Source organism: Bombus fervidus, chromosome 4, assembly GCF_041682495.2.
Source record: "Bombus fervidus isolate BK054 chromosome 4, iyBomFerv1, whole genome shotgun sequence".
NCBI lineage: Eukaryota > Metazoa > Arthropoda > Insecta > Hymenoptera > Apidae > Bombus > Bombus fervidus.
In genome coordinates, this window is record NC_091520.1 from 4,226,238 (window position 1) to 4,240,118 (window position 13,881).

Here is a 13,881-nt window from a genome sequence, read left to right on the forward strand (position 1 = left end):
TTTATTTCGTTTTGCATAAACACAAATACTTCAATATATTTCTGTTCGTGAAGCTAGTAACTTAGTTGTAACTAGCTGAATACAATAATTAATTGTTGCATTTTTTAAATTTAATTGATAAAAATGTTTATTTGTAACTATACATGTTTATACAAAATAAAAGTGACTGAAATATGGAAATTTTAACATATTTAACAAGAAAGTAACATATAATGCATGTTGTCCAATAAATCAATTGCTATTAGTAGTGGTACAATATAACGTATGGTTGGGTGACCTGACTATGTTAAACCTGCGATCACTTGGTTCAAGAGAAAAGATTAGAAATTAGTCAGAATCGTGTACATGGTTAAATTCCTCAGTAGATAATTAGTAATTACTGTGTTATAATATTAAAACTAATTAATATAAGATATAATAATGATTTTGTTAGAGATACACAATAGGATACTAGAAGAAACGTTAAGTAACAAAATAAAAAATACTCTGTCGGGGTAAGTAAAGTGCTTCCTTTTTTAAGGTCAAGATATTTTGCACATTTTTAAGATAAAGTTAGGGATTACAAGTTAGGGCGGTGTCCGTTTCAAATATTAGTGACGTTTATTATAGCAGAATATTTAATATATGCATTACATATTTCTTTCTAAATTAAAACAAACAGTTTTAAATCCAAGATTTCTGCATTATGTCAAACAAGTGTTTATATAAAATGCGATGTTCATAACATTTGATTTTCTGCTTAAACATTTTTACATATATATATCTGATTATTTTAATACTAAAAATTGCATACGAGGCTATGTAAATAATGCATACAAATAACATATAGCCAAAATATATATAAAATAATTTTATAACATTAGTAAGTAATTAATTTTTCCTGTTATCAATTTGTAATTTTGTATTTAATACAATTAAGATATATTTTCTTTGTAGTCATAAACCAGAATCCACAGATGTTGTTATAGCAGATTTTGATGGAGTTTTATTTCATATTTCTAACTTAAGTGGTGACAAGTCAAAAATTAGAGTAAGTTTTAAAAAAAGCTTTATCATATCTGTACTTTTCATTGCATGATAAGTTTTCATATAATCATCTCTTTATAGTAACAGTATTATCAAATTGATGTATTATTTTTTATATTTAATTATAACTATAGTATTTATTTATTATTATTATTTATTTATATCATTTTCAATATTATCATAATTAAATTTAGATTTATATAATGTGCTTTATTTTATTTTTTTACTTTATATTTTGGTTTTTATGTGTTTGATTTTTTTTTGTTAACATTCTACATTTTGTTACAGATAAGTATTTTACTTAAATTTTATAAACAATTACAAGAACATGGGGCTGATGAATTACTTATACGTGAATACGGATCTTACCTTATAGCTCCAGAAAATGGTAAACAAATTAAATTATATTTGAAGTACTTAAAATTGTTATTCAAAAATTATTAAATATAATATTGGTATTTCCACTACTAGGTTACAATGTTTCTGTATTAATAGACTTGGAAAATTTGCCTGAAGATTGGGAATCATTAGTTAAAAAAGTTGCACTCTTGAAAAGACACTGTTTTGCCAGTGTTTTTGAGAAGTATTTTGATTTTCAAGAAGAGTATTATGATTCACCAGGTACCCAGTTACAAAAAAGGGCAGTAATTCAATATAGAGACGAAGAAACAATGTAAGAATATACTTTCATTTTGCAATGATAATGAAAGTAAGCTATATTTAATTTATACATTATAATTTATATTTTACATAAAGGTATGTTGAAGCCAAAAGTGATAGAGTAACAGTGGTATTTAGCACAATATTTAAAGATGAAGATGATATGGTTATTGGAAAGTTATTTTTACAAGAATTGAAAGAAGGAAGACGCGCAAGTCACACAGCTCCACAAGTTCTATTTAATCATCGTGAACCACCATTAGAATTACAAGATTCTGAGGCAGCTGTTGGAGACTGCATTGGATACATTACATTCGGTAAATATAAATCTAATTATGACTAAATTTTAAAAGAACATAAAAAACATGCAAAGAATATTAAAACTTACATATTTATCTATCTCATTTGTTGTATGTTTTTTTTTTGCAGTATTATTTCCAAGGCATACAAACAGAGAAGCTCGTGATAATACTATTGATTTAATACACATGTTTAGAAATTACTTACATTATCATATTAAATATAGTAAAGTTTATATTCACTCAAGGATGCGCACCAAAACAACAGACTTCCTAAAGATATTAAATAGAGCAAGATCTCAATCGAAAAACACTGAGAAGAAAACCATTACGTAAGTTCTTTAAAAAATATATGCTGCTGAATACATCATATTAGGATAATAAATATAAAAATGTTTTATGTTTTACAGAGGTAGAACGTTTATCAGGAAGGAATGAGTGTAAACATAAGATTATATTCCTTATATTGTTTTAATAAAGGATAAATGACAAAGCTCTCATTTATCTCATAGATTTGCTAGAAATTTTTTGATCTTCTGGCAAGAAATATTGTTTGTAATGAAAGATTCTAATTCATCAGATTAATGAGTTAAAAGCTGTCAGTCTTTGAGTCTTACCACTCATTGTCTCTGAACAGTACAATGATCTTTAGAAAAATCTATATTGCTGTAAACATTCTTAAAATGTGTGTACAGCAACGAAACGCATGATTAAAAAGCCATTTTATATTGAAATTCTTAAAGTAATATTACAAGAGTGCATAAAGTCTTCGAAGAAATCAGGGAATATATAGTCTGTTTATGAATAAAGTTAAAAAATATCCTGTGTTTTACTACTTTTACATGTAAAATATGATCTTAATGCTATTAAGCTTTATGATCAAAGATACATAATCGCATGTTCTATTTTTTTTTAAACATATTTTGTGTTTATTAATTTCACGAAAATTGTTATTTTCTATAAATTCCACGTACAACGAAAATGTTTAAAATAACAAGGAACGCGTGGATTTTATAAAGTAATACATCAATGTATCATTTGTATGTTTAATAACATAGCACTGTCTTTTTTGATAAATTATTTTTATTAGCTATATTTTATTGTCTCTCTTTAACGTATAATTGTAAGATAATAAAAGTATTAATTCTATAAGTGATGTAATTACCAAACCTTTGTTTGTATTAATCGGAAATATTGATCTAGTGACTATGAAAATTAGTACTATTGATTTGTAATTAGCAAATGGATGTAAGGGTTGGAAGACATGATTAAGGTGAAAACTAGGAGTGCCAAATACGGGTGTTCATTAATAACCACACCTCTTTATTTAACACTGACATAAAAGCTACAGTATGTGCCTCTTAAAATTTCAGTTATACGTATTCTTTCACGCAGTATACCACACTGTTCTACCTTTCTGTTTAAAACTTTTTATTGTATTAATTATTCCTATGATTAAGTGAAAGCGAATTAAAAATTTTTTATGTTAATACAGATTATATTACATTTTTTAAAATATGTAAGTACCATAGATTATTATAACCATTTTTATTATAGTTAAAATGTATGAATATATACTATAATGTGATATTAATATAAAATTTTAAATGAAATACTTCGTTGATAGCGTTTAGAAACAAACTTTATATTATTTTGCATTACTTTTTTAATGTAAAAATTCGTTTAATTAAAGTTTACATTTATAATTATACATGATATATAATTATGTGATTAATACCATAAAGAAATGAAATGAAATATTAATAATAATGACTTAACAATGATATTTATTCTCCATTTAAATATGTCTTACTTCTTAAAATTTATTTAAGTGATTGAATCTTTTCAGTAATTATGAAGGAATTGGATGAACCAACTATTGCATCAATTTTATCTTCATCCTTTCCACCATGTTCACCTCATGAAATAGCAGTACGACCTGGAGACTGTGTTGAAGGCAAAGTTGAAAAATGGTTGGAAGATGAAGCATTTTCAGGATTTCGAGTTTGGCAACTTGCTGGCATAATACTTTCTATTTTACTTAGTGTATTGATTGGACTTTGTTGTTGTATCCGATTCAGAGTGCCACGAACTAAACAAGAAATAGAAGCTGATTATATTCGAAAAAAAATAACAGAGAGTTTCAGACAAGAATTATCTAAAATCAGTAATACAGAAATGGATGATATGAACTTGAAGAAAGGTAAAGGAGTCCAAAGCAAGGTTGTAACAGAAAACGCTTAATAATGTTTTCATTGATTTACTTTATTATTTCAGTTAATTTAAATACACATATTTGTTCTTTATTAGCATTAAGCAAAATTCAAAATAAATTTGATATGGAAGTACAAGAGGTACAAAAGGATCATCAAGAAGCAACATATAAGAATATACAACATGGATTACGATCAAGATTCAATGCAATATTCAGTGGAATTCATTTTACTAAACAAGAACATCCTAATGTTGACAGCATAATTTAATGAATTTACAAATAAATGTGTTATTATAAAACATTGATATTAAATACTATATCTACAATTATGGTTAATTTTTTGAAACAATAATATTGTTAGTATTATTAAGTTTTCAGTTAAAATTTGTAGTAATTAATTAAATTACGTATTCATTGTAATAATATTAAACGAAATAAATTCTATACAGCGTTAATTGACTAAATATAATCTTTATTTTATGAATATAATACAGAAATTAAGTTATCGTACATGCAACAATAATCTATAGCAAAAGATAATACATTTTAGAAAGCACTTAATAGGACTAATGTATATTACCTACCACATTATGTTTTATTTACTTATATTATTAGATGGTTAGTATTGTTAAAAGTGCAGATTTCTCACTGTTATAAAATAAAATAAATTGTTACAAATTATATGTAATTTAAATGAGACATTATTCATAAAACAAGAAGCAATCACAGTACAAATTTTATATTTTCATTAATGATTAAAGGTTACTATTATGTTTGTTTCTAAACGATATAAGTTATTAATGCTAGTACATTTATAAAGTTAAATCATCTTATATGTATACGAAACAAAATTTTTAGACATAATTCTTATTGTCTCTCTCTCTTTCGCTCTCTCTTCTCTTACTCTGTCTTTCTCTCTCTTCTTTGAAAACCAAAATTTCTTTACTCTTTACTATACGTAAGACAATTATAAAATTATTTACTATTTTAATTTTAAAACAACTTGTGGAAATGTTATAAAATTTAACTGAATATAAATACTTATAAAACCTATTTATCAGCAGGCAAACAAAAAATAAGTAATAGTATTATAAAATGAACCAGATATAAGTTTATAAATTAATTTATACGATTGATTTTACGTAGAAAACATTAAGATAAGAAACAAGTAGCAGAAAAAATAACAAAATATGAATTCTTTTAATAAAATTCTGAATATTCAATAAAATGAGTTTAATAAAAGTTAAATTTTAATCATCTTTTTAGAAATATGGTCTCTTTATAGATATAAACATTTCTCATAGAGAAATAAAATTTTTAGAAGAAATATGACTTATCATATATACATACATCGCTCGCACATATTATACACACACGCATATAGGAATGATTTAATTAATCATAGTGCTTTAACTACCTTAATGCTCCTTCCACTTCATAAAATGAAACTAAATTTAATACGGAAATTGAATTAATCTAGATTTTTAACATTGTACAGCACCAACTGGTGTATTATTTTCCATATTTTTAATAATATCACATATAGTAGTTATTCACATGGAATATTTTAATTATACTCTGATGAAACATGACATTTAAAAGTCTAATACTTTTAAAAGCTCGTATGGATTAATATATTTTGTTTTAGAAATAATCCATTAAGTTAAGAAAGAAGCGGTTTATTTAATATTTATATTTATAGAAAAGAAATATTTTCTTACATAAATATTTTTTTTAAGATTTTATAAGATTTTTTTAAGATTTAAAATATTTTTTACAAAAAAAAAGGATGAGGACTTTTTCCTTAAATAGATATTTTTCTTTCTCAAACAAAAATCATTTATGATAGAAATAAATTTAAGGAAACTGTAATATTACTGATGTATCTCATTTGAAATTAGATCCATACTGTTGCATAATCCATATTGATTTTTTCTAAAATGAATTTCTATAAGTAATATTGAGATATAAGTAGAGGAAGTTATAAGACAATCTTCCACATGGAGCAAGAATATCTGTTTTATTCTACTATAAATTAATAAACTGTAGGAAAAACTTCATGGACTAGAGGATCCAATAGAAGCGTAATGTACAATATAGACAATATTATTAAAGGATTCGAAGTTGTTGTACATTGTGCAAAACGTTTCCATAGAGTGAAGGAACTACCTATGCTTTTAAAATCTACCTGCATGCGTTCTTTCAGTATGATCCTATTTATAGTAACAAAGAGGTATAGGCTGACTGACATATAAGTGTAACGATGACAGGATACCTCTAATTGATGAAGATTGGGAACTCACTACGAGGTAAGAGGTTTTCATAGATCTTGACCAAATAGCATTTTATTGTGCTACAGGACCACTAGCAACAATTGCGCTACGAAACCATTAGCAACAATTGCGCTAAATAGTCCATTTAAGCGTACCTTCACGAGATCTTATTTCTCCACCACGAAAATTTCATTTTCGGGCTTAAATATTGAAAGCTGATGACTGTTTGTGGAATCAACGATAAGATTGGTAAAAAATTTCCGCAGCTTCGACCTTTTGGTTCATCATCTAGCGGTTCTGTTACAGTTTCGCTCATAATGTTATGGTGTGGCGTGGAATACGGATACGGTGTTGAAAGTGGATTACAAGTAATATGTACCTCCCCCATATTCCATTTATTTTTTGTATCACTCGAGTCATTTCCTTGAGTCAATTCCGAAACACACGAAAAAGGTACCTTTTCATCTGTGGAGGTGATGGAACGATTAGAAATATTGATTACACGACCTTCTGATGTCAAATTACTTTTACGATGATTAAATACACTATGATCTAACATAGAATTTGATAAATTCATTGATTTTAAAGACGTTTTTCTATAGACTTTTGATCGTGTAAGGGGTTTAATTGTTAATTGCGGTGACGATACTGATCGCACAGAGTAGGAATTAGTACCTCTATTAATATCCATGTGATTTTGCAGAGGGTGACAATCGTTACTGTTTGTATTTAAATGCTTATCTTTTATAGATACATCGGGATTGATGGACTGAAGAGTGGATGTAATTGCTGGACTTGTGGGTGTTGTAATAATTTTTTCTTGGGTAATTATAGAATTTTGTATAGTGCACTCGTTAAGATTTGTTTCATTATTATGTTTTATATATTGAGTAGATACAAGATCATGTTCTTTGTAAATATTTTCAGATTTTAATATATGTTTTATAGACTGATTATGTTTGTTTGCCTCATTTATGGAATTGGAAAAAGAAAAGGAAGTTTGAGAACGGATAGAAGTATTAATAAGCGCTTCATTAGTTCCTAATTGGTTAGGTCCAAATGAAGCGTCCATGAACCCTCAGCTTGGGAATCTTGAATAGAATGCACAGGTCAAATCATAATTCTTGAAGCGGCAATATTGCACATCTGTACGTAGCCAATCACCAGAACCTTTCAAATAATCAGTTTGCTCTAAATCACGTGGACAAGTAGCAGCGATTGATTCTTTGTTAGCAAAGATGGTCACAACAAATTTTTTTGGTTTGAAAGTGTTTAGAACACGTCGTATTATTTCCTCATATGATGCTTCTGGAATGTTACTCTCAAATGAGACATATGAAAACTCTGGCTCTGGTGTAATATGAATAGTCATGTAATTTCCCTGTAAAATACATATAATTACTTCTATATGTATTCTTTATATAATGTCAATTTTTTACTTTCCAGCAAGTATACTTACATTTTTAGATACTCCATTCATTGAATATCCACAAGGTTCAAACAAAAAATCGTCTATAATCATGTTTGGAATAAGTTTGTCAATTCCTGATTTTTGAGTTGCTTCGTCTGCAGAGGAGCATACATCTCTAGTGAAAAGAGACATTACTTCTGGATCTAAATGAGTCATTAGGATCTCTAAAGTTTGATCTGGTTCTACAGGTTCATCTACAGACTTCTCTTTATTCAAAGTGTATAAATACCAACAATCTGAATCTACAGAGCCTAAACAATAAGCTTCCCCAGCTAGAAAAAAAATTATAGCAAATTACATTTTCCTTGAAACCTTTTCTTCATCATAATTATAACATTTATTTTATACAATATTACAAAATCTAAATGCATAAACATAAAAAGTATTCTTACCAGGGAAGAATGTATCAAGCAAAGCAACTTCTTCTTCAAATGCTTGATGCGGGGATATTTGTAACTCTGGCTTCTTGTAATTTTTTCTTGAGTAAAATACATTCTGAAACAATAATTATAATTTTATATAATCCATATTTCAATATTTTTTGTTTTTTTTTTTTAAATATAAATAACTTGATCATACGTAGTAATAAAATAAAAGATTGGAATATATATTTAGAGACGATATAAAGAGAAGAAGCATTAAATTAGAAATAATTTTGGACAAATGTATTGTCATGTGCTATATCGTGAGTAGGAGAGATCAATAAACCAAGAGGTAGAGATGTATCCTGTATACTAGAGGTTTCCTATATATAGACACATCATTTATCCATGCACTAGGTCAAGTTATATAGCCAAGTACTTTCAACTTCAATTAGTTTGTCTTAAATGGTAATGATTATAAACAAAAATTATAATTGTTTATAATACATTGCTCTTGCAGTATAATGCATATATGTCAGTAAAATGGATAATTTTCTATATTTTCTTTTATAAAAATAACGTTTTACATATATTTTGTTTAATTAATAAGCTATACTTAAGAAATTATAAAATTTTCTAATTTTTGTATTAGTAAAAAAATTAATTAATAATGAAAAATACTGAAGAAGTTTCATACCTCTACTTCTTCAAAGCCAGTATACTCTTTTACAAGTTCCAAAAGGGGCTCCAAACACTGAAGAGGGGTAGTTGTGCCACATGTTTTAAGGATAAGTCTACGCTTTGATAGGAACATGCTGCTTTCACTGTAAAATAAAATTAATACTTATAATATTTTATATTTAATTCTAGATACGATTTATTATCAATTTTATTTGCAAAATTTATTCTTTATATTAAAATTATATCAAATATATTTCTATTTATATGCTAATATTATTTATATTTCAATCTTTTCTTATAAATTAAAATATAAATAATGGTATTTAATTTTTACATTTTAAGTGGTGTTATAATAATCTATTCCTAAGTTCATGTAATTATTTGAAGTTGATTTATATAATTATGCTCAAAATGTAAGATTGAATACAAGGTAAATGTACATTTCCTCAGAATTGTGATTTCATATATGAGTCTCTCAGAAACCAAACTGATTAACTCTACTCTTTATTAATTTCTTAATTCTATTATATAAGTACACAATTAACACTCAATCTTAAGAACCAAATGATTTACTTCTACAATTTCATTCATGGCAAGATAACATAAATACTAGCAAAATTCTAAGGTAAATTTAAAGAACAGTGTTTGTAACATTATCACATTTCTATACTTTTTAAATACGGAGTTAACTAATTTAGTTTTTGAATGGCTCATATTATAACTTAAATTATTTTGCTATAATAAATGCTTCAGACAAGTTAGAGGATATCAAGAGAGAAAGATTATGTTAACAGTTTGTTATTTTAGCAGAATTTCTCAAGGTTATCTCAAGGTCAAATAAATGTCACCATGATCTACCTTCCTTGATTCTTACAATTTTTGGCCAAAACATATTTCAGTATCTTCCATAATTTTCGAAATACTTATCTAAGGAAACTAAAATATGACATCCTATACATATAATTTTTTAAATCAAAAATATAGTCATTTAAATATAAATTTACTAATATTATATAATATTCTAGAACTAATATGTTTTTATTTATTTATTTCTTAATAAGCTTAAAGAAAGCTTTAATTAATGTTACTAGAATAAACTAATTTTAAATAATATTACATAACTGTTTAAATATTTATTATTTAGCGATTATGAACATTTACTTAGAACTTAGAGCAACATTTCGAATTCAACTACAAAATTTACTTTATTACGCCTTTTTGTATGACATCATCGTTAATCGATATTTCAGAGGAGTAATGACGACAAAATACACGTGCTTAGCTAAGCTTGAAATTTATTACAAGTTTATTACTTTCCTTTAAATTGAATAAGATTTTAAAGCTGAGCACTGAGGATACAAAACAGGAATGAAGAGAAGAGAAACTTCGCTTAAAATTAACAATCGAAGGAATTTGAAGGATTTTACTGAAATTGTATTTTTGATTTGTTTTTGAACAGCATTTTTGGCATAAATAATGAATTAAAAGTTATCAAAGAATGAAGGTTATTAAAAGACATTTACTTGGCTTCCACTGTAATATTATTTTTAGTTTCAGATCTAGATGGTATTAGATGAAAATAAAGTAAGACAAAATATGCTTATGTACCTTCCGTAAAATACTTAGAAAACAACTGTAACGATGATTAATCAAATATATCATAATATATTTCAAACATAAAGTATATCTGAAATCCAGAGTTAGAGTGTATTAAGATCATATAATAGTATAATAATGATATTAAGTTCATATGTATTTTTTTGCAATTTTCGTTTGCTCTCCTCTAAAGCGTGAAAAATATGACTTAATACTTAATAAAAGTCTGACTCTGAAATCAAAATATACGTATACATGTATGTATAATAATGCATATTATAACAACAACAACAACGATAATAATAATAATAATTTATTTTTTCAGTCTCCCGGCAATGAAAAGGAACTCGGTGTACAATTGTTATTCTTATTTGCCTTGCATTCTAAACCATGTATCTTTCAGATACATATATGTGCACATTCTTCTTACCAGACTATTTAACTGTAGTATTAACTCAGCTATTGCCTATCTACCTAACTATACTTATTTAACTCTTATTGTTTGACTTTTATCTGACTATTTAGTATGAATCTAATTATTATTATTTGAGAATATAATTAAGAAAGTAGAATCTCAGTAGAAAGTTATTTTACCTCCCAAATATTATAGAAAGCATTATACTTTGGATATTTTACATATTTTTTTATATTATGTGTATTCTATTGGGTTGGCAACTATTGATTGCGGATTTTGTCACTAGATGGTAATAATAAAATCCGCAATCACTTAGTTGCCAATCCAATATATAGTTTTGCACTTTTTAATTTTTTATAAATGCATAATAATTCGCGGTCTATAAATATATATATATATATATTATAATAGAATAATATAATACATACATAACATATATATATATATATTAATGTATATATACTATTATATATTATTTGTGATTTAGAATAAACCTATTTTATGCTATTTGATAATATTTGATCAAATCGTATTTTTACTACGGTCGCGTTCATAACTTCCACTTGATTATACAAATATCACGATTTCTTCTAGAATTTACTATACATATATTATTTGCGGGTTATCATTGGTATTTCGTATAGACATTGACCCTAGATTTTCTGAGTAAATAAAGATACACAAGTCACATTATTAGTCGAAACGAAACGTGATAATAAGTTAACACGTTAAAGTATAGTGACCATAGACGAGATAACTGTGATACTGATTCAAGTACGATAACATGGAAATATAAATGAATAAAGTATTGATCTCTCTCCGAATGTCGCATTGTTTCTCGCAAGTTCCATTTTCTCTAAATTCTTTGCAGTTTCTAAACTTTGCCCTAGAAAATCCTTACTTTTCTATTAAATCTGAAATTAGAAATGTTCTGAGAGATCTTTGTTCCTCTCTTGTTATAAGACAAACATTATTCTTGGTCTTGATCATTTAAGACTACAAAAGATTATTGTAATAATAAGGTAATTGTAGTAATAATATTGCAATAATGAAGTAATTATAACAAGAAAGCAATAATCAAATTTGATAAAGATTATATAAAAAAATGGCATTTCGTTATTTGTCTATGGGAGTGTAATTTAAAAGTATTCATAATTTAAATGATTATATAATGCAATGTCAATTAATTAATCCAGACTCATAATGCAGTAAACTCTACAACAGTCCGCTCGTGAATGGAGAACTCATTTTAATGTTTAGATCTCAGGTTCTGGGAAATCAGCCGCGTTCGCTATTAGTAAATAAATAATTCGCTCAATAAATAATTACAGCTACAAGTAGTACACTAGTCATGTAGTATACTAATATATAAGTAGTAATTATAGTGTCCGAATAAATGGTCACTCTTGTATATGTACATATATTTATTTTATGTATAAATCTAAAAAATTTTCTAAAACGAATAAAAAGTTCCATAATTTTCTAGAAAAAGTTGGCATTAAATTATGTGTCAGTATTATTATTATTCTAGTTTATTAAGTATTATCTATGTATATCATTATTCAAATTTATTTCGTGAATAAATTTAAACAATTCTTGCAATGTATCATGAAATAAAATCTTATTGCAATGTATTCAAACAAAAAATTAAATAAAAGAGAAAAGAGAGTAAAAACTCATCCAATAGATCTGCTTAATTTGAACATAAAAACAGAAATATATTGGGTGTTTACAAGTTACAGAAATATAATAATCTACGTGCTTACGGGTTACATTACTCTCTCGTAAAGTAAATGGTTTGATATTAAATTTCATTTGAGAAACAAATCTAGTTTATCTCTTTTTCACATATATATACGTACGTACACTCGCTCCTTCACTCACACTTACACACATGGCGATGTACACGTTCACATGCCTGTCATATTGTGCAACACGGAAAAACTGCGATGGAAAAAACAAGTATGAGAAGAAGAAACAAGTATGAAACAATACAATACGGTACAATTTTAATTAAGACAATTATTTTATTATTACCTCTCAAATAAGATTAATAAATAATTTGAATTTTATTTTTATTTCAATTATCCTTGAATAATGCATATCTCAGATTATAAAGAAATCAGTATTTCTGTCGTAGATGACAATATTACTATAGTAGAGTCAGAATATTACTTTAGGGAACATTTATTCAAATACGGAATATCAGGCAAAATAGAAAATTATTTCATTAATTTTGATCAAAAGTATTAAAATTATATAATAAAATAATTCAAAGAAAAATCATTTGCTCATAAACTAATACATAACTATTTCAAAATAACACCTGGCCAAATAAGATATGTATATCACTAAAAATTTTAAAAATTTAATTTAAACGTAATGAATTCTTCCGCATGATATGAAGAAATATCAAAAATCTCTATTGAGATTCTAGCTTTTTGATTATATTCTTAAAAATATGAATTTGCATAAGAATCCGCAATCTAATCATAATTAATCATCAATATTATCGGTAGCCACTGATTCTCATGGACATGGCATCACTCATAGTCTAAAGTCTAAAGCAATGCACAGACAATGCAAAGCGAGGCTGCTTCACCACGCTCGAGCTTCCTCGTGCCGTCACGTAGATATAGTACGCGAGGCAAGCAAGTGAGGCAGAGTGAGCAGTTACGCTTTCGACAAAGTCGTTCAATACGCATCCAAACGAAGCGAGTAAAGAGCTGTGAGCAGAATTATGCAAATTTACAATAATTAATTGTAATTGTAATTGTAATTGAAATACAATTACGAAGTATAATGTAATTGAATCAAAATTATGAATTAAGAGCTAATCAAACTTAAAAGATAATAAGAGGAAGGAAGAAACCATGTAACAGA

General features: G+C 26.4%; 4 protein-coding genes across 6 annotated transcripts in view; 2 read left to right on the forward strand and 2 right to left on the reverse strand.

Moving 5' to 3' along the window:
• The first annotated feature begins 124 nt into the window (after positions 1 to 124).
• On the forward strand, positions 125 to 2,750 carry Arpc2 (Actin-related protein 2/3 complex, subunit 2). The gene is made up of 7 exons (XM_072001427.1): positions 125 to 494; positions 937 to 1,030; positions 1,315 to 1,414; positions 1,498 to 1,699; positions 1,783 to 2,003; positions 2,116 to 2,317; positions 2,396 to 2,750. Exons 1-7 carry the CDS (start codon positions 421 to 423, stop codon positions 2,421 to 2,423), a joined length of 921 nt encoding a protein of 306 aa, XP_071857528.1. The 5' UTR covers positions 125 to 420; the 3' UTR covers positions 2,424 to 2,750.
• Positions 2,751 to 3,282: 532 nt separating this feature from the next.
• LOC139986241 (uncharacterized) lies at positions 3,283 to 4,655 on the forward strand. 3 transcript variants are annotated; one of them, XM_072001432.1, is made up of 3 exons: positions 3,283 to 3,508; positions 3,835 to 4,188; positions 4,263 to 4,655. In XM_072001432.1, the coding sequence occupies exons 1-3, from the start codon at positions 3,469 to 3,471 to the stop codon at positions 4,466 to 4,468; spliced, it is 600 nt and encodes a 199-aa protein (XP_071857533.1). In that variant the 5' UTR covers positions 3,283 to 3,468; the 3' UTR covers positions 4,469 to 4,655. The 3 variants fall into 3 exon arrangements, with proteins under 3 accessions (XP_071857533.1, XP_071857534.1, XP_071857535.1); XM_072001433.1 differs by having other exon boundaries at positions 4,296 to 4,655; XM_072001434.1 differs by lacking the exon at positions 3,283 to 3,508 and having other exon boundaries at positions 3,840 to 4,188.
• LOC139986239 (uncharacterized) lies at positions 4,652 to 7,545 on the reverse strand. The gene is made up of 2 exons (XM_074111673.1): positions 7,149 to 7,545; positions 4,652 to 6,938 (listed from the first exon to the last, which is right to left on the reverse strand). The coding sequence occupies exons 1-2, from the start codon at positions 7,543 to 7,545 to the stop codon at positions 6,631 to 6,633; spliced, it is 705 nt and encodes a 234-aa protein (XP_073967774.1). The 3' UTR covers positions 4,652 to 6,630.
• Positions 7,334 to 13,881, reverse strand: part of Samdc (S-adenosylmethionine decarboxylase) — a 28,504-nt gene continuing 21,956 nt past the window's right edge. The window contains exons 3-6 of the mRNA XM_072001426.1: positions 9,004 to 9,130; positions 8,337 to 8,439; positions 7,933 to 8,216; positions 7,334 to 7,854 (exon numbers count right to left, since the gene is read on the reverse strand). Coding sequence (XP_071857527.1) covers positions 7,552 to 7,854; positions 7,933 to 8,216; positions 8,337 to 8,439; positions 9,004 to 9,130 — 817 coding nt within the window. The 3' untranslated portion in view covers positions 7,334 to 7,551. The remainder of the gene's footprint in view (positions 7,855 to 7,932; positions 8,217 to 8,336; positions 8,440 to 9,003; positions 9,131 to 13,881) is intronic.

Coding starts and splice junctions, on each gene's coding strand:
- LOC139986239 (XM_074111673.1), bottom strand. CDS start 7,545: ATGGACGCTTCATTTGGACCTAACCAATTAGGAACTAATGAAGCGCTT. Junction 6,939..7,148: donor TCACATGGATATTAATAGAG/GTACTAATTCCT, acceptor TCACCTCCACAG/ATGAAAAGGTACCTTTTTCG.
- Arpc2 (XM_072001427.1), top strand. CDS start 421: ATGATTTTGTTAGAGATACACAATAGGATACTAGAAGAAACGTTAAGT. Junction 1,031..1,314: donor GTGACAAGTCAAAAATTAGA/GTAAGTTTTAAA, acceptor ATTTTGTTACAG/ATAAGTATTTTACTTAAATT. Junction 2,004..2,115: donor CATTGGATACATTACATTCG/GTAAATATAAAT, acceptor TTTTTTTTGCAG/TATTATTTCCAAGGCATACA.
- LOC139986241 (XM_072001432.1), top strand. CDS start 3,469: ATGTTAATACAGATTATATTACATTTTTTAAAATATGTAA. Junction 3,509..3,834: donor ACATTTTTTAAAATATGTAA/GTACCATAGATT, acceptor GAATCTTTTCAG/TAATTATGAAGGAATTGGAT. Junction 4,189..4,262: donor TGATATGAACTTGAAGAAAG/GTAAAGGAGTCC, acceptor TTATTATTTCAG/TTAATTTAAATACACATATT.